At 39.5% G+C, this 20,403-nt stretch overlaps 1 protein-coding gene across 1 annotated transcript; it reads left to right on the top strand.

The window, feature by feature from the left end:
* The first annotated feature begins 1,699 nt into the window (after positions 1-1,699).
* Positions 1,700-19,667, top strand: wdr43 (WD repeat domain 43). The gene is made up of 18 exons (XM_080870075.1): positions 1,700-1,968; positions 2,867-3,001; positions 3,198-3,319; positions 5,294-5,414; positions 5,608-5,726; positions 5,837-5,939; positions 6,229-6,293; positions 7,857-8,016; positions 10,126-10,212; positions 10,365-10,490; positions 12,066-12,212; positions 12,478-12,564; positions 12,940-12,971; positions 13,597-13,660; positions 14,129-14,242; positions 15,938-16,007; positions 18,547-18,605; positions 18,865-19,667. The coding sequence occupies exons 1-18, from the start codon at positions 1,762-1,764 to the stop codon at positions 18,997-18,999; spliced, it is 1,953 nt and encodes a 650-aa protein (XP_080726201.1). The 5' UTR covers positions 1,700-1,761; the 3' UTR covers positions 19,000-19,667.
* Positions 19,668-20,403: the final 736 nt, after the last annotated feature.

Genomic DNA, 20,403 nt, shown 5'->3' with positions numbered 1-20,403 from the left:
GATCAGCACTACTTGATAAGTTATTTAAAGCTGTTTAGTCTAAAATGAAGCATCCCACAAATTATTCTCTTAAAAACGAATTAAAAATGTATTTTTAGTTTAGCTCTGACCCCTTTTACTGGTTTATTGCTTTGTACAAGTTGAATCTATTTTGGGTTTTTATCTTTGAATTTACTTATTATATATTAGCCTGTGTTATTGGTCGGTGCGAAATAATCTGCCATTTGTTGTTAATTTTTGAATACACATGATGTTCAGCACAATAAAAGGAGGAAAAATGGGCAAACAATGAAACTTAAAATAATTATTTAATGAAAATACAACGCTTGACTTTAGTATTTTAGTACTCATAAGAAAAAATTAAAAGACGTAAGTTAGTAATTTAATGTTTTAAGTAATAACCTAAAACATTAACATCATTGGACAGCCTGTTCTACAGCTGAGAATATAAAACTGAGTGCTTGAGAGCTGTCAGTTGTAGAATTTGCAAATTTGGAACAACTTTTAAGGTGAAAATAACTTCAAACAGTAACACGTCTAAAAGGAAAATTTCTGTCTTCTTGACATTTAATTTCATATGACATTAATATTTTGAAAATTTGTGTTGAGTTTATGTTATTTACAGCAAAAAAGCTGTATCATTATTATTATTTATGAACTTGCATATATAAACCTGAATGTGGACATGTACACTGGATGAGTTCATTTGTTGGTGATGCATTCAAGAGCCTTGGGAGAAATTTACAGTGTGGGGATATGAGGATCCTATAGGATGATACAGAGATAAGTACCCTACAAATTGTGTTATTTATAGGTAGTTGTAAAATAAATGGGAACACCCAAGTTACGACCTATTTTGTCAGTACAAGTAAATGCATTGACCGATTTTAAAGGCTGATATTTACAACTAAGGATATGCTTGCTTTGGAGGGAAACATGAACACAGCATAAATCAACCTGCTTGTTGTCTGGAAGGAACAAGATTTCTGTATTTACGCTGCCCTACAGATATGTGGTGGCTAAAAAAAAAGAAAGAGCTATTATTTAAAATCATACATTTAATTCATTTTTATTCTATTTACCATTGATTAAAAAAGGAAGAGATATATTCTTTTTTTAATTATAAACTGAAACAAAATAGTTATCCCAGTGTATATATATGTCACTTTTTTTAATGTTGAACATGCTGTATTAATAATACAGCACAATGCTACCGTGGTTTGTCTCACAGCAACATTTCTGTTTTATCTTTGATCATTTTATACGCACGAAATCGAAAAAAATACTTGATTAGTACCACTAAGACACATGAAATACAAAATAAAGAGTAGTAAGAGGAAACAGGAAACCGACACGAAACAGCAAGGAATTCTAGCGGATAGATCCTGACTATTGCTGGCTCTTGCACTGATATTTGGCAAGAGAAATGACTGTTGAACAGAGCAGTGGTTAGCTGCAAAGATTAGGTCGATAAGAACAGGGTTAAAGGTCTACTTGACTGTGGAGACTCGGCTGATGAGAAGTGTTTTTTCGGGCTAATTGCTGCACTGTAAGAAATCATAAAGTGTGAACAGTTAGTTATTGACGACTAGGAGGCAGTAACGCAACCTGAAATGTTACCTGCTGCCGGGAAAACCCAAAGAAGAACGTAATACGAAGCGAGTGGGAGGTGCTGGGACAAAGTGCGCATGTGCTCAGAGGGCCACACGTGGGTTGTGTACACCACGGCGCACGCACGCAGACGCAAGTAGCGCTTCAGAAATGGCGGCTGACGGTGGCAGTTCTTCGCTGCAGCTACCCTGCGTTTTTTCACCTAAATCACGACAGTTCTTAGCGCTGTGTGCCCAGGATGGCAGACTTCGAATTTGGAACACAGATAGTAAAACACTTCACCAGGAATACGTGCCTTCAGCTCATCTGAGTGCCACCTGTACGTGCATAGCCTGGGGACCATGCCGGACAGTCAAGGTACGTGAGGCTGTTGTTAGCGTCAGCAGCTAGCGAGGCCCGAATAAAGCCGCATTTGACAACGTGATATAAAGGAGCAGTTGTTAAATCGAGAGAAGTGTTACTTTTCAAAGAGTGAAGTTTTTACTCAGCGCGGAAGGCCCTGGCGTTTGCCGTTTGAAATGCTTTACGGAGCTTACAGACGTGGTTAGCGGCGGAGCCACGTTAGCAGCTCGCTAGTTTTCCACAGCTGCGAAGAACGCACATGTTAGTCCCACATGGTGGTCCAAGCAAATGACGAACATGTCTTAATTTCGTATATTATGGCGAAGTTAGTCTGAAAAACTCTGAAAGTGGCGACTTTAACTAAAAAAGATGTTTTTCTTTGTTTTTAAATGGTTATTATGGTGAATTAACGAGTTATTGAAGTTAGCATCAGCTCAGCGGAGCGTGCCACCATGACACTTCTAGAAGCAGGGTCCGCTAGCTGTACCTCAGTTTATCGAGGGGTAGTTTGTTAAAAGTTTGTTACGAGGCCAAAGTAAACATAAATTGGGCGCTGAAAGTACTGCAGTTTTAAATCCACGGATGATAACTGAGATTAGAAAACTAGTTTTCTGTTCTCGGATTCAGTTTTATGATTCTTTTAAATGTCATTAAGACGAGAAATTGTTTGCAGTTATTCTTTTAGCAGTCACTGTGCTGCCGTAGAATTGGTTTAATATGTGGAACGTTAGTACTAGGCACTAATGCCGCCGTATTCAGTGATGCACTGGTCCTGTTTTCAGTCCCCATACAGATTCCTGGCTTTGATTATATGTTAGTGTTGACTTGATACCAGGACCTGAAAGAAATTCTATTAATTCTAATTGCTTTACATTATGTATAATATCATCACCTTAAATATGCTTTGTGTCAGGAGGGGCCTCAGAGGAAGAAGAGGAAATCGGAGGCGGTGCAGGTGGAGGAGAAGGCAGACCTGTTGGCCATGGGCACAGCAGCTGGAACTGTGCTCATCTATAGTACAGCAAAGGGAGCATTGCATTGCACCCTGGTAAGTTTGGGACCTTACATGGTTTGCAAAGAATCGCTTCTTTGCAACCTTATGCAGGATGAAAAATGTTATGTTTTTCTTTGTATTTTTGTCTTTTGTCAGAGTTAATATTTTTTTTAGTGTTACACTCACTTTTTTTCCCCAATATAATAGGACTAGTTGTTTACAGTTGCTAACTGTGCAATTTGTGTGCCAGGATGGAGCCCACAGTGGAGGAGTGAACTGTGTCCAGTGGCACCCTGAAGAAAGCTTATTATACAGTGGTTCAGATGACACAAACATTGTAGAGTGGGACTTGCAGACTGGCAAGACAAGAAGGTCAGTAACTACTTTCTCTTTGGGATAGTTTGTTTAAACCAAGAACAAATGACCAATCACTGATCAATACATTTCCTGTAATGATAACTGGTTAAAAACTGGTTTGTTAGCCTGAAAATTATTTCTGATATTTGCTATTTAGGCTCTCTTTATTTGTTCATGCTGCAACACAGTTTTTTCAGCTATAATACAATTAGTTGCCATTGTTTTATAAAAACCTGTTTTAGGTTGTTTAATAGATATCCCTTTAAAGTCACACAATGTTATCTAGTAATGTATTTGTCAGAAATTGTCTTTGTGCAGCCAGAACTGTTAGAAAAGAACAGTCCAACACGGTGGTGGACGGTGTCATGCTCACTGTCACAGGCTTCTTTAACACATTTGGACTTGAAGTGCTTCCTACATTTAAACAAGACAGTACTTTAGAAGCATAAAAAGACATCTGTAAACACTTGAATGTTAAGAGAAGTTCTAAATACATCTATGTGACATTGCAAGTTTGTTTGTGAGAAACACTTGAAGAGTTCACACCTGAAAATCTGTTTTTCAAAAAGGATGTCACATTCTGGGTATAAATCATGTCCTTCTTAAAGTGTTTATATTTTTGACACTAAACTATCCTTCACATAGAGCGTATATTGTAATATTACCTCTTAAAATTGCACTGTTTCCAAAAGGACATTGTTTTCTTGTTTTTCTACCTGTAGAAACAACACTGGTGGTGAGAAAAGTAAGAATGTGGTTCCAGCTTAAGCATGCCTGTCTTTCACAGACCCACCAAGGCCTAAAATACACCAGCATCATTGAACGTTATACCATCAGACATTTACTATCACTATATTTCATCATGAAAGCCTCTTGTCTGGTGACAGATATATTAGCTACACAGGCACAGTCAGCAGCAACAATCATGAGCACTAATGCCACCATGAATCTTCACTTGATGCTCAGTAAAGCCAATTCGAGGTGCACAAAGTGGGTTGGAGAGTGTTTGTTTCTTGCTGTTATTAGGAGAGAGCACCAGTAAATAGTATGCTGTTGGCCATAAACTTTTTAGGTTCATCACTTCAGTAGGAGAAAGAATAATGCAGTGATAGAAAACACCATGGTGTTTCTCACACATCACACTTCACAAGTCATTATCTTCTTTTTGTTGGTGCAGTTAGTGGAGCATTTCGTTTAACTGCTTGCATCAACCAAACGAGTTCTACTTTGGTTGTTGTGTGGCCAGCTGTCTGAAGGTTGTCAAAGTGGTGCAAGTGCCATTCAGGTCCAGCTTTCCACATCGATCTTTGCTAACCTTAAAAAGACTTCAATTTCATTCAGACTTAAATGGTTTTTCACTCTGTGCTCACTAGAGCAGTTTGTGATTTAAGGGATAAGAAAAGGGTGTTGTTGTTTTTTTTCTTGCTGTTTTTAAAAGGTTGAATGGGCTGCTGATATTTAAAGCTGATCACGAGGAAAGAGGAGAGGAAAGTGCTTTAATGTGGTTTCTATGACATCAAAAAGAAAGCATGAAAAAAACTTAAACTTAGGAGATGTAGTCAGCTGCCTCTCCAATGAGTCTTTCACCCTGCAGATGAGCTCAAGCTTCACTGCCTTGGACTGCAGTTGGTCTTGTTCTTCTCTTCAGCGAGCTTCACATACTCACACATGACAGTACTCTGCCTCATGCAGGTTCTGGTTAGTGGCCTTGCTCACAGTGGCTCTCCAGAGTGGATTGAGAACTAGAAGATGTAGTCCTAAATACGGGACTTGAAATATGTATGACTGCAGGACAAGATTCTCTCTGGAGAAGCAGCTGAATGAGGACAGCTACAAAACAAAAAGTCTAAGAAATGGAGGGGGGAGTGCCAAAATGAGCCACTAGATGTGTGTGGTAGATGTTAATATATCATGGAAGCCTGCCCCGATTAAGTTGTTTTATGGGAAAAGCTAGTAGTGAACCTAAAATTGTCATCGTCTCTCTCACAGTAAGTGGAAGGCAGACCATGCAGCGGTGACCAGTTTGTGTGTGAGCCCTGATGGTAAACTGCTGCTGTCAGCTGGACACATAATAAAGATGTGGGACTTGGACACCAAGGAAGTTTACAGGGTGAGCTAAATTCCAGATTCTTTAAAAAAAAAAAAAAATTATTATTAGACATAAGTCACCTAATAAACTTGGTTTTAATGCAGATATGTTAGTCACACTCCAGAAGAGTCAGTATTGTATTATAGTGTTATAATAGTGCTTTACTTAGACCTGAACTCAGCTGTTTTTTTTGTTTTTGTCTTTTTCCTTGCAGAAGTTCACAGGCCACTCCACGGCTGTGACGACCCTGCGCTTTGCCACCACACGACCCCCTGACAGCAATGGCCTCTACTTTCTGTCAGGTGCTGCCCATGATCGACTGCTCAGTGTATGGTAAGTGCAGAGTTGATTTTAGTATGTTTGATGTTGTGTAATTAAGTGCATGTATGAAAATGCACTGCAGTCAGATTTGCATGACTTAATTCAAAGCTATCTTACTGAAGGCAAGTACGAGAAGATGGAAAAGACAAGAACTCAGTGGTGTCCTTCACACTGACGGATGAGCCGCAGCACATTGACCTCGTTACATCCAACAGCAAGGAAGAGGTAATGCATTACTTCTCCTGTATGTTAAATTACTTGCAGTCGGTCTTTAACAGGGTAAAAGATAATAACTTGAAACAGAGTCGTAGGCTCTATGTTGATAATTTTCTTAATTAGGAAATGAGAAAATATTCATACGTTTTTTTTAGCAAACGCTTAGAATTTAATGATTCAAAGCATTTGCTAAAACGTGTCTTCTGTACTGCGTTTCTGTTAGAACTTTTGTTCTTAAATATTTTTTCATGTTAGTTCTCGTGTGTGAACATTTTGGGCTTTTTTGTGTGTTTTACAGGCAGTGAGGCTGGCAGTGGTGTGTAAGGATGGGCAGTTGCACCTCTTTGAGCACTTTTTAAATGGGTAGGTTTCTAAAACACTAGTTTTATACAAGACAATGTACGGCAGTGCAGGGTAATGGGATGAAATATTTCGGCAATAAGCATTCATCTTCTGCTCAAGAGAGGCTGTGTTGCACTTTTCATTGTTTATAACATTGTAGGAAGCCACTTGGATGTAATAAACAATCTTTGATCTTATACAAATGCAAAGTGGACAGGTTAAAAAAAAATCCTGACTGCATTTATCAAACCATAGACTGCAGTAGAGCCATGGGTAGGCAGGAAAGTATGGACTGACTGCAGCGTAATAAGACCAACATTTGCATGTGCATTAACACTAGCACTGAGATTAAAAAGCTAGTAAAAGTGAGACAGCCAAAAATAAAATGATCCAAAATGATGCAGAGAAAGCAAGAGAGAACAGGGTGAAACGGAAGGGCAGCATGAAAAATTAATAAATAAATGTGTGTTTTGACACGAGCAGGTAGCAGAGTGTCCTTGGCTGAAAGCAATAAAGAGAAGAATGAGTTGCACTGCACAAATAGTGCAAACTGGAGAGCTGCCAAGCAAAATTTAAGCATAAAAAACATTAAATTCTACTCTTTAGAAAGATGTGTTTTAAATGTTTCCGATCAGAAATTCTTAAACTATACAATACATACATTTGTTCAGTTTTTCCTTCTGGCCATCACAGGAGAGCTCACATTGTCTCGGCCCCCTTTCTGCTAATAGTCATCAAAAAAGCAGTTAGTCACTCCGTGGTGGATGAACTTGACTTTTACTTTCAAGGATCTATCAAGGATCCACCAGCCCACAAGGTGTCAGTTTTACAAGAGCTTTTATTGTTCACTAAAACGAGCACAACAATGAATGGATTTACTGTAATCTCAACATTAAGTGTCCAAGTAACCCTCCAAAAGCCGGTTGCTTTCTTGCAGCTTGTTTTTGTCCAAGTCATTGGTTGTGATGTTTGAGAGAAGACTGACTCACAGAGGACTTTGTGTAACTTCTGTTGCTAATTGTTCAGTTACACCCGTCAGCGTCAATCTCCACCCTGCAGTTTTTCAAGGTCCCTCAAAAGGACCACATCTAAAAGAGATCCTACAGCAAGCAAGCCAGACTGCCTAAATGGCCCTTTCAATAGAAAACAGACTGCTGTTCCACTTTATCTAGACTTTGTGGCACCAGTGCCATCCTTTTGAAAAATTAGTCTAGAACCCTGAAAATTGGTGCATTTGTAGCTGAGGAGCCCCTTTTCCATTAGTACCTACTTGCCAAGGTTTTCAGGGTTTTCCATTAGGTCATAATACCTGTACCAGGTACTAAAATAGTACCTGCTCGGCCAGGGTTCCAAGTGACCTGAGCAGGTACTAAAATGTGACGTCGTCAGACAGCACGCCACCGATTGGTTGGTCATTGGCACCCCTCAATGAGTCGGGAGAGTTCACAAAAAAATCTAATCGCAGTACTACAAAATTTAAAATGTATGTCACATGGATTTCAGGTTGTATATATTAAATACCACCAAGTACATGTTCAGCAATTTTGTATGCTGTCTATGCTAATGGTTGGTTTGTCCCCTCAGCCCCTGTAAGAAGCCCTTGTCACCATCATGTACGGTGCAGATGTCAGACACAAAGGAGTCCCCGATCCCAATCCCACTGCTAGCAGCGGTGCTTGGAGCGGATACTCGAACTGTGATGCTGGCGTACGGCAGCCACCTACAGCCAGTAATGGAGAAAGTGGTGAGTCTTCTGAAGGAAACCGAAATACACAATGTTATATAATAAGTAACCTGGACAGTCATGTGTTTTCTTTTTGTGTGTGTTTTTTGTTTGTTTGTTTTAATAGCCAATAGGACAGTTCTTTCCTCTTATACAGGAAAAATTTCAACTAATTTACAGTCTTCATTAAATTTCCCAGATTAAATAAAGTAAGTTGATGTCCTGGTATATCATCTTGTACAGTATAATTAATAAAATATACTTTTTTTTTTTTTTTAAATCTACACTGGGTGCCCTTCCTGGCACAGCCCCAAAGAGATTTGTGTCTCCTCTAAGGATCAAGTTGGGGATCTCTCGTTTATTAGGCAAACACGTAAACCACTATACAGAAACTGGCAAAACATCTGAAGTGGAATTCATGCTCACATTAACACCACAGTCATGCGTGGGCTACCAGTAACCTGATAGGAGCTGCATGTTTTAATGAGCACCTTGATCACTTGAACAAGAGTCATGGTAGCATTCTTATTGGACCCCATTAAACTATATTAAAATATTACTTTAAAGACTACATCAGTATGAATACATGTACTAGAATTAACAGATACACACATGTCAGTACCTGCCTAGTGTCTCTACAACAAAGTTTCTTTAACACTAAAAACGGTGCTTGTTTTGAATAGGGCCATTAAGACCAATAACCTCTACAAATACCATTATATGTTGACAGCTCTGTTTCTAATTTGCACTGTGATGCATTTCATTAATTCCAAGTTTGGTCCTTCACTTTCATAAAGTGTATGTGAGGGACATGGGTAGGTCAAGCTTGGTGTCTATACCTTCTAAAGCCGTAGTCTCAAGATTGGCCAAATTCTCATTGGTCAGACAATCACTAGGATTAGTTTCAGAACAAGAAAAGCATGGCATCATTAGCCTTACAGGGTTGGTCAATAATTCTTTGGCAGCGCAAGAACGGAGCACCTGTGGAAACAGATTTGGGCTTTGTCCATCAACAGGAGACTGCTAGGGCTGATTTGGTTCATTTGAACATTTACTACACATTTGTCCAACGACGAGGAGGTTAAATGTCTCACAGAGTAGTGTAGTGAAAGATAAACTTATGCTGAATAGCCCTAAGACTAAATATGTCATTGTGCCCTTAAGATCTGCAAAGGCCACAAAATCCACACTTTACATAACACGATTTTCACCTCTTCATCATTTATCAAATATTTGTGTGTTTACATCCAACTGTTCTCTCTGAGGAAGCTGCATCAGGCTGTGCACTCACCGGGTGAATTTCTTTAGGAGCACAGTAGAGAGCTTTTTGTCGTGATTTTATAGTTGCCTTTCTTATTACCATTTTTTGTTTCTTTTAGAACTACTTTTATCCTTTGCTGTTGGTTGATCCTCTCCAAACAGAATTTCATTGCGTCTTTCTACAAATAGAGAATGTTAATTCTTAAGTAGTGAGCTCAAATTACAAACGCCGTCATCTTCAAAGAGAACATCTGTGTGGCTGCGTTCTCTTAAAAAGGCTGGCCAAACAGCTGGAGTAAACTTTGCAAAAAGGCAGCAAGGCACATCTCGTCCGGCTCTAGGGTCCAATGAAAGTATTAGTTATGGCAACATTAAGCTGGATGATCAGTGTTCTCTCATTTAAAATAAAAAAATGATTTATTGATTAGAATTGTTTATTTTTGTTCATGACATGAAGTCCATAAGTTATTCATTAATATTTCATGTGCTGCTATCACCATTTGATGTAATTATAGGCGGGTGCACACATGTCTCTGGTTATCATTTCATTCTAAAATGTGATGTTCAAATGATTTAATACAATCCAAGTAATTGCCTTTTATCTTTGTTTATAAGTCCTTTAGGCTGATAAGGCTGCCGGTAGCATGTACCTCATACACTGGCACATTTTGTTAATTAAGAGATAACATATAAATGACAGACCACTGATTTAACAGATTACTGCATATCTCACGTCTGAAAAAAGGACTTGGAGGTGATGAGCGCCTGACAGTGTACAGCTGATAAATAATACAGTGTTGTTTTTGTCCGTAATATTCATCAGGTTTGCTCACACTTACCTGTCAACCTTCTTTCCTCTCATCTGTGCAGGAGATCAACACAGCAGAGAGACATGTGTGTTTGACCCGGGATGTTCAGACCACTTTGTCCCTTTCCATGGAAACCACAGTCTCCAAGGTAACAATCAAGTCTTCATTTTCTTCACTATGTCAAGAAGACTGGTCTGGACAGGTTATTTGCCAGTCCATGTGCACTCTAGATAAACTCCCAACAGTTCGAGCCACAGAAGTGGAGGGTGAAAAAAAAAATTATGAAATTGCTTCTTCCAGGTGAAAACTCCAATTGTGAATGCCAAGAGCAAAGTGCTGGTCCCAGGACTTCCTGGTCACAAAGCCCCACTTAAAGGAACCTCACAGGGATCAGAGAAGAGGAAAAAAGACACAGACACCAAAGAGGTAGGCTCAGCCTCCGGATGAGTGCATCTGTCAGTCTCTCTGATTCTGACAGCTTTTTGGCTTCGGCCCCAAAACGACTAAATGAGCATAAATGTCTCCACCACATTGTTGGCTCAGTGATTAGTCACACACCAATCAGTCAAGAGAGGCTGTTAATATGGGCTCAAATTGTGGTCATAAATATTTTGTACTTGTAAATCAGTTTTGTACTTGTGAATCAGGATTTGTATGTGTAAAAAGAATTTGTGTGCATAAAAAAGATTTGTGTGTGGACTTAGCCAAAACATACGTGTGAAACTCTGCTCTCAAGTTTCAAGTTACAAGTACAAATTTTGACATTGGTCAATGTCATGTCAATCACAAATTTAACTGTCCAATCAGAGAACAGATGGGTTTGGCTGTCGATGGGGCGCTTTTTTGAACTGCAGGTCCTTGAAGGGTAATACAGTTTGAAGCTGGATGATCTCTGTATAAATATCCGATAGCAGCTAGGTCCCCTAACTTTCAGTAGCTGTTGAAAGGATAAAGTTGTGGTATATCAGTGGTTAGAAATACCATTATTACTTTAGGATTAGTTTAACACAAAGTCAGGGCTGACCCGCGACCATTGCTGTGAGTCACAGTGCGCAGCATAAAGGTACTTTCACATCGGACGCAGCATGTGCTGCTAATGCTAACTGCTAACTAAAAGCCAAGGATCCAGAATTTGTTGCGCTGGCTGCTGGGCTCTGTGGGTTTTTGCGGCAGCGCTACCTGTACTACATGCACCTGCTCCTTGTCGTTTCTATCTCTGACTTTGTCCTCTACAAGAGTTTGTGGGAGGTTTTTTTTTTTGTTTTGTTTTGTTTTTTTTTTTTTAACCTTCAAATGTTCAATAAAAATAAAAACTCGGACCACCACAGACTGTTTTCCTTCGTGGTGATGAAGGAAAACGCTGGGCTGGGATGTAAAAGGGCATTTATTCCCTCAGGACCTGAAGCTCCATAAAGCACCCCTCCAATAGCCAAACCCATCTGTTCTCTGATTGGATTGTTAAATTTGTGATTGACATGACATTGGCCAATCAGAAGAAAGGAAGAAAAATAGTGTCAAAATTTGTACTTGAAACAACGTTTCACACGTATTTTTTGGCTAAGTCCACACACAAATCTTTTTTTTTTACGCACACACAAATTCTTTTTACACATACAAATCCTGATTCACAAGTACAAAATATTTATGACCACAATTTGAGCCCATATGTTAACAGGTGATTTATTATGAGAAGGACATTGTTACAGTGAAAGTGCATACATCCTCATCCAACCCACTCAAAAGCCTGTTTGCATCTGATCATTTATCATTCTGCAGTAGAGGGTTTCTTTGTTTTTTCTTAAAGTTTTGCTTCCTCATTCGACATTGTTCATTCATTTGAAAGGTTCAGAAACTCTCTCAAAGATTAATCACACTAAAATTTATGCATATGTGGTATTTTAAGTGTTATAGATGTTTCTGTTTTTGATGTAGTTTTGGTGCTAAACTCTGTTTTGAAGTTTGCAACCCCCCTGGCTAAAAGATAACTCTGCTTCTCTGCAGATGTCAATAGCAGAGCGACTTGGTGAAATTGATCTGTCTACAGTCTCTGAGAAAGGAGCATCTAAAGGGACGGCTTCGTTAACGACAGACAATTTTGCAGTTCTGCTGGTGCAGGGCCTGGAGAGCAATGATGCTAGCATCCTGAACGTAAGTTCTCCTTACAGAGTCTGATGAAAGGCTTAAAACTTTGAGGTTGAAAACAATCTCAGTTGATTCCGGTGATAAAATTCAATATCAATCCCCAAAACATCTTTCAAAAAAATCTTTGAAACCATCTGTGAAAGTGTTGACTTTGATCAACTTCCCACAGTAATGCGAGGTGAAAATAAATGGAGCCAATTCTTCTGGCACGTCTTGGGTTTTACATTAACTTGTTCTGTGCAAACTTCTTTTCCCCCCTTTGCTCCTAAAGAAAGTTTTCCAGACTCGCAAAGAGATGGTAATAAAGAAGACGGTGGCTCGGTTACCCCTCTCTGCAGTTCTACCATTAGTGGAAGAAGTAAGTGTCCCCTTTATGGTCAAAAAGCAACATTTTGTGTTCCTGTGAAGGGATGGGATGGTCAGGATTTTTCAGCTTTCATCAACTTTTTAACATTTATATCAGCACCTGGTAGTACATATTAGGCTCCACAATCAAAATACAAAAACTAGACAAATGTTGCACAACCTGTGTGGCATATTAGAAGTTTTTGGCTCTCAGTTTTTTTTTTTTTTTAATCTTTGTGCCGTAGCATCTAAGAGCTAAGAGTCTTGAACTTCCCATTCCTACTACAAAGCTACATTAACCTGCATCTATGTTTTGTCCTGTTGTCAGGATTTGTAAGTAAACTCATGTTAACTGGAGTTTTTAATAAACCCCGTATCTCCTCTGCAGCTCACGAAGAGGCTCCAAGGGCACCCGTTTACGTAAGTGAAAGCTTGACGGATCAGCTCGGCATTTAATTAGCTTGAGTTCAGTGTTTGTCCACATCAGACATTAGTCACTGATGCAGTTATTTGTACCGCTGCTTTTTATTCTGCGTGCCTCTGGCATATGGCATCATAGTGAGTGCTGCAAGAATGAGGCCAAAACTAAGAAGTGAGCTAACATCTTGGAACTGTGTTGGTCTCATTAAACATTTCATTAGATGATCAACACAAGCTTAAGACATTTTTGCTTTTGTGCTACAATACACAGAATGCACAAGTAATTCCTCCCATGTGAATTTTAAAGTTAAGGTGTAATACATTAAAGGTGTTTGCTATCAAACATCTAAATGAAACTATGGAAAACTGTTGGGAGAGTTATATGGAGGTTGAAGTATTTTGATTATAGCATAACATTGGCATTTTACATTTATGCTTCAAAAATGTTTGTAGATTATCCTGCTGAACAAAATATTCAAGTGAAACCTTAGTATCCCACAGAGCTTGTGGAAGAATTGCTAACTAACTGAAAGGTGAACAAAAATCACTGTCCCTGCCTCACTCCGAGTATGAAGCTGGCCTGCTCCCTTTGCTTGACAGCATATACATTTGTTCTTTCTTACAGGGCAGCCTTAATGGTACGGTGGCTCAAGGCTGTACTTATGCACCACACATCATACCTAGCATCGGTGAGTTCACTCTGCCTGCACTCGCTTTAATTCCTGCACTGTCATTTGTGTAGTGACACACGCCAACAGTGCTTATTGATGCATAAGGCCAGAAAGCAGCCATTCATATTTAATGAATGCATATTGGGATGTAGATTCGTGTTGTCTGACCATCAGTGTGGCTCTGACTAAAAATATCCTCACAAGCAGGAGGTGCTTTGATTGACATTCAGCTTTCCAACCTGCTGTTCATACCACTCTAAACAAGAGGAAAACTAGCTTTTTGTTGACCCTTCTGCTTCCACAAAACAGCTGGAATGTCATTATAATTTTAAATGTAAGCTGAAGCCTGGCTTGCTTCATGTAAATATCACCTGAAAGGAATGGTTAGCAGAGGAGACAAAGCTTTGGCAGAAGCCACTTTGGGTGCTTTCTTGTTGTCTGCTGAAATGTTTTTACCTTCAGCTGATCTATCTGTGTATCCAACAGCTGCCAGACCTTGTTACCCAGCTGGGAGTCCTTTATCACATGATTGAGAGCAGAGTGAAGATGTTCCACAAGCTAACAAAGCTGGATGGGAAGCTTTATCTCCTAATGACACAGGTAAGTGCCAACATATGCAGTGTTGTGCACAGTATCATTAGCTTTAAGTATTTTCAAATGACTGGATTTTGAGTGTTCGAGGGGTGAGTCGTGTGTCAGGGACGACTTGGATGGCTTCCCTCACGAAGCTGCTGTGTTTAGCGGCACCCTTAAAATGCAGAATGTCCTCCCCGCTCACTCTTGTTTGACGTTTAACTGTGAAATACATCAAATCCAGGATCCGGTGTGAGATAGAGGCATGGTTTGTATTTGAGGACAAGTAAAGGATGAATATAGTGAATTGTGTCAAAACAATAAAAGCCTAATGCTTTTCTGTTTAGATTTATTTAGAGAGGAAAGTTTGAATGGAGTGGGGGTTTTTTTCCCCCTTTCCTGCAGTTATGCTCCTGTAGGCAATGTCAGTTTTACATTATGTTCTTCCAGTAATGTGTACATAATGAAGATCCATTTTACTAGTAAATATTACAGCTTACTCCTTGAGGGAAAGACTTCTTTAAATAGGCTGTGTATAAATAACAAATGTGCCGATGTATGCAGAATGATTGTGTTATGTTTCAACCTATTATTGAGTAGCTGCACAACATTTGTGTGTAGATTTGTAAAGAAGCTTTAAACATTGGAAACATGTAACTGTAGTAACAAAAATGACATGATAAAATGGAGACTAGGCTGTCCAAAACAAAGGGTCTTTCCTTATACATACATTAGAAATGCGACGCATCATTCAAATCAGTGTTTGAGGACGACAGTCTGACTTCACAGGAGCTTTCTTTATCACACAAAGAACGCATGTCATTGTCTTCTCCCCACTTCTGCTCGTACACACCTGGGAGCTGTGAGGCTGTGAAGACGCAGGCAGAAAAGTTTGAATGTTGTTTCTAAACATTTGGTGACTGCTTTGAGAGCTCCAGGTGATCGGTTTTGTAAAACTGAACTCGGCTTTGTATTGTTCAGCGTTTGATCGTGAAAGATGCTCTATTTATCCCTCAGGAGAAATTATTTTGCCACAGCAGCCTTAAATGCAAACCAAAAATCCCGGAACTTAAATTACCCAAACAAGATAAGAAAGCAGACAGATTAGACTGTGTAACTACACTGTAACAAACAGATGTCACACTATGCATGTACAATTTTATGCAGATATGAAAAAATTGCATCCTTTAAGGCTATTTTTCACAGTCTAGTAAATAATCAGCCAACTGTAAGGTAGTATAAGAACAGTTTATGCTATTTGTATCCATAATAGCTCCTGAAAGTATATAATGAGCACTCTGGCAGTGTACACTTTCAGTAATAAGATGACGTTTGCTCATTATGGCAGTTTCTTTATGAGCTGAAATGGAAGGGTATAAATCCCAATGTGGCAAAAACATGTGCACACACTGATTTGAGTTTAGTTTGTAGGTTTCTGGTGCTGGGTGTGTTTGGTTCTTTTAGTTTTGTTTCTTTAGTAAAACCAATAAACCCCCCCCCCCCCCTCCCCTTTTTTTTTGTCTAGTTGTAATTACAAACTGCACACATAGTAATGCTGTATAAGTATGTGATATTGAAAACTGTTTAAGTGAAAAAACATTTTTCTTGCAGATAGAACAAGAAAACATGTTTCAACCATGTATTTTTAGTCATGTTTTTAATGTTGAGTTGAAAAAAAAAGTCTTGTGCTGTATCTAAAACTGTTTTCCCTTTCACCACCAGATGGCGACAAGTGACAGCAGCAACGTGGTTTCAGATGTTGACCACACAGCTAAGCTGGTCTATGAAGACGGTAAGTGTTTGTTCTTCTGTTTAGTTTCACTAACCTCCCCAATCCCACCTTTCTCCTCTCAAACTTACCTCTCTTGTGGCATCAGTTCCTTCAGATTTCATGCAGATCATTGTTACCTGTGAATAATGCAGTCCATCGAGCAGAGGGTGTGGTAGCTAGCTGTATTAAAATAATCATTGTTTTTTCAGCCTGTACTCTATCTCTTGTACATTTTCAATGGGTGATTGACTGGATTGACTTCTTGAAGGTGATGGAGTGCAACAGGTCACATCGATGCCCTGCTTGAGTCTCCGCACTGCTACACTATTGTCTTCTCATTATTTTGACTGGCATTCATTATCTTGTCATTTCACCTCAACTCATCTGGGACTCTGGCTGAAGACTGCGCTGAATCGGTTAAGATTTATGAAAACAGCGTTGGCCATCATGCAGCCACTCTTGGCAATGCATTGCACGGAAACATGACTCCTGTTGCCTGGCAACCTGACCGGCAGCGTTCAGATCCTCCCCTTTGAGGGAACAACAAGGCCCCGCTCTGTTCGCTCTCATTTCTCATTACCGTACTGTATAAAACGCTTTATTGAGCCACATAGAAAATTGGCTTTCATGAAATAATTAACCTGCGCCTTGAGTTCCAATATCCTCGTCAGTGGTCCAGGATGTGAAGGTTCATTGAACAAATAAAATAAAAAAAAGTTCATAAAAGAAGCCGCTGAACAGGAAGCAGAACTTTGTTCGTAGTGTCAGGAATGATGCTATGCTCTGAGCTTATTATGGGTCCAACTTGGGAATCTGACAGGAAGCTTTAAACTGCCAGACTAGTCAGAAACAGGAATGATTAAGCCATCTCTCTGCTACCTAATTGTGTTAATTGTTGTTTGTGTGAGTAACATTAATTATACATTGATTAGTCCCAGGCACGATGCAGATAACACTGCCAGTTAGAAAATTGTATTTGTCATTTTGTTACATAAAATCTGCATTTTCACAAGTGGCAAAACTCTTTAAAAAAAAACCAAAACAAAACAAAAACAACTTTTTATCCCTGGCTCCAAACACACGCTCACAGAATGGCTAAGAGCAGCGGTCTCCAACCTTTTTTGCGCCACGGACCGGTTTATGCCTGACAATATTTTCATGGACCGGCTTTTAAGGTGTCGCGGATAAATACAACAAAATAAAACTAGTACTGGTGCAGAAAAAAATAAGATTTATTCATAACACACGTGAAAAGACCCAGGAAAACAGAGTTAACGATAAAAAACGATAACAAAGTAACGCTAAAAACCAATAAAAACCCTGAAAACCATACATTTCACACCCGAGCCTCAACTCTCGCGGCCCGGTACCAAACGGCCCAGGGGTTGGAGACCGTTGGCTAAGAGCATCTTACAAGGATGATCGTGCACTTCAATTTGTGTCCACTTTTCTTTACATGGTTTGTAAAATGGAGCTTTCTTTAATGTCAGCTGGCATCATTACCGAAGAACTGACCAGCTTCTCTCACTACTTGGCCTTTTAGACTGTACATAAAAGATGTATGAAGCTAAGAAAAATGCTGCAGTACTGAATTGCCTTAACCCTTTGTTCTGGGCAGCTGGGGACAATGGCTCTTGAACTTTATCTTACTTAATCTGACCTCAGTGATATCTTTTCTGACCAGTTTATGGTCTGAGTTGTTCATTTCAGTTCATGAAACGGAATGTTTATCTTTTAAAATATGGTAATTGAGTCAAATAGGAGGATAAAGTCGGGTATGCTGCCCATTTGAGAACCCTTTGATGGACGGCTAAACAAAGGTATTTGAAACCATTAATCAAATTCTTCAATAATGCAGACTTTGCTGTGTAACTGTGCAGCATCTCATCTCATCGCATTGTGAATTGCAGGAGAGTGTCAGATGCTGTCTTGCGCTGTTGAACACTTACATACTGTAAAAGCATTTAATGGCTTATTTTATAAAATCCTGAATATAACTTGATGTAACCATGTTGACATTGTGCTGTTGTAATTTTTACTTACCGAGGCTTTAAAAAGCATCGATTTTTGTTTTTTAAAATGAGGCAGCAACCCTCTTTATGATGTCGCCCTCGCAGTGTCCCATATATTCACGGTGATTACTCCTGCCTGGTTTTACTGTTGGACAGCATGTAAGCATATTTACAGTTATGACATATAGCAGCAGAGTGTTTAGCGAGGTCTGTAACCAAGCCTGGCTGGTCAGTGTGCAGGCAGCAGACAGTGGCTGGCTGATATAATGGGACAGATAGAACCATCAAATCATAATGACCTCCAACACTCCTGCATCATAAAGTTCATATTGTTGTCACAACTAAATGGCCCTGCTGTAGTGTTGAAATGCAAATACCTTCCTTCACTCTGTATGAAATGTAAAGAACTGAAGCATGAAACACTTCCTTCCTTCTTTCCTTCCTTTCTTTCTTTATTACCTTTGTGGAAGGTTTGTGTTTGTGTGGAATAAAAACTTGTTTGGCTTTGTCAGCTGAATGATTTGTTTTCCTTTGCCTGCGCTTTTCAGAGTCATCTGATGAAGATGAGGCATCTGGTGATGAAGGTCTTCCCGATGAAGACTCTGATGTAAGTTAGACTAGAAATTTACATTCTTAATGAACTGTTTTTCCAGCTCTTCCTCGTGCTATTTTTGCACATTAAGGCAGTGTAAATTTGATGAGACACAGCAAACAAATATCAGCCAGTGCCATCTATGACTTTGTAGAAGCTTTGCAGATATTAGGCAACACTGGTGCTGGGAAGGAAAACAAGTAGATTAGTACCCCTCATGCTGTCAGGCTGTCCATTTCTGAGTTAAGCTGAAGTCTTATATTTGTGTCCTCAGCACTGGGAGGAGGATGAGGCGATGACAGAAGACAACCAGGAGGAATCGGAAGACGAGGATCCCGGCAGCAGAACAGAATCCAAAGCAAACGGCGAGGAGGATATGGAGCATGAAAACGAGAGTGAAGAAGAATGAGAACACAAACACCAATCAAACATAAAACGGACCTGATAGAGTTACATATACTTTCATTTTATTTTCATGCATTTGATTTTATTATTGGAATAGAATGCAATTTTGCAGAATCAAGGGACACATTGAAACGAGGCCAGATGGCCCCCCTGCCTCGCTGCAGCTCGATTCAGCCGTGGGTTTGGAATTGTCGAGCTTGTCTCTAAAAACTGAAAGTTGCTCGACTGATTTCGTCCATCTGCACTCCGACTTTACACCCCGATGTGTTTGCATTGACTGCCAGGCTAATTTGGTTGTGTTTAGTTGACCTACGTTCTTGAACCTGCATTCCAAATTTGATGTCATAATGTTAAAATGGAATAAGTATGCATGTTCAACTTTTCATTTACAGCACTGTGCGATCGGTTTATTTTAACTCAACTCTGTAGGCTATTTGAAACACCTGCAGAAATGCAAACACGGAGCAGGAGTGGAGTTTGGATGTAGCTCCCCCCATCCCGGGGTCTGTGTTTGTGCAGCATACCAGAGGTGGCATTGCCAGGCAGGACCATACATCATGTCCCCCGCAATGTAAATCTGTATGTACAGTGAAGTGTTTGTATGAGCTCTTCCCTCTACAGCCACCCCCAGAAAACCTTGGGATTAAATGAACTCCTGTAAAGTCTCCTAAATGCTGTTTATTTTTTCTTTTTTGTTTTTTTACCGCCTTCAGATTTGTTTCAGATTTGCAGCCTTCTCGTTTTTAAATGTGTTCTTTTTGTGTTTAATATCAGGACATGTCTTTATGTCCACTGCCTACCACCCATAGTGACAGGGGCAACAGAGGACAAGAAATTGTGAACTTTGCTCGAGTGGGTGAATAAATGGGTTTTCAAAGTGGCTTGTGGTTTCCAGGGTCATGGACATATTTTAGAAATGTAGGCAGCTTCAGAGTTGAGATGGGTATCTTTTATAGACACTCATTAAGAAAAGATTGATGTAGCCTCTATTTCTGTAAAATGAAGCAAATATGGAAGTGCCTTAAACTTGCATTTATTTATTTATTTTTTTTTCTAATGGCCAGCCTAGAGGGGGGGCAGCAGCTCCGGTTACAGAAAATTGTCTGATTCTATAAAAGTCTAAGAGAAAACGGTCCTACAGCTCACTTGATTTATGACCCAAGTAAAAATTTTCTGATGGGTTTACGGTCTCAGTCGCTAGTTTCAAGTCTTATTGAATACAACATAATTTATTTTTGCCTTTTAAGGCATTTGTTTGACATTTATTTGAAAGTGGGAAGAAAGTGAGGGAATGACGAGCAGCAAATGGCCCGGGGCGCACAAACCAGAGCAGCTACAGAAAAGACTTAAACCATCAGTACATGCTTACTCTCCCAGTTTAAAGAAGAATTCACAAGTATGTGTTAGG

Source organism: Rhamphochromis sp. 'chilingali' (assembly GCF_963969265.1).
Source record: "Rhamphochromis sp. 'chilingali' genome assembly, chromosome: 21".
NCBI classification, from domain to species: Eukaryota; Metazoa; Chordata; class Actinopteri; order Cichliformes; family Cichlidae; genus Rhamphochromis; species Rhamphochromis sp. 'chilingali'.
Note: the sequence above shows the minus strand (reverse complement) of the source record. Positions and strands in the feature narration are given on the sequence as shown.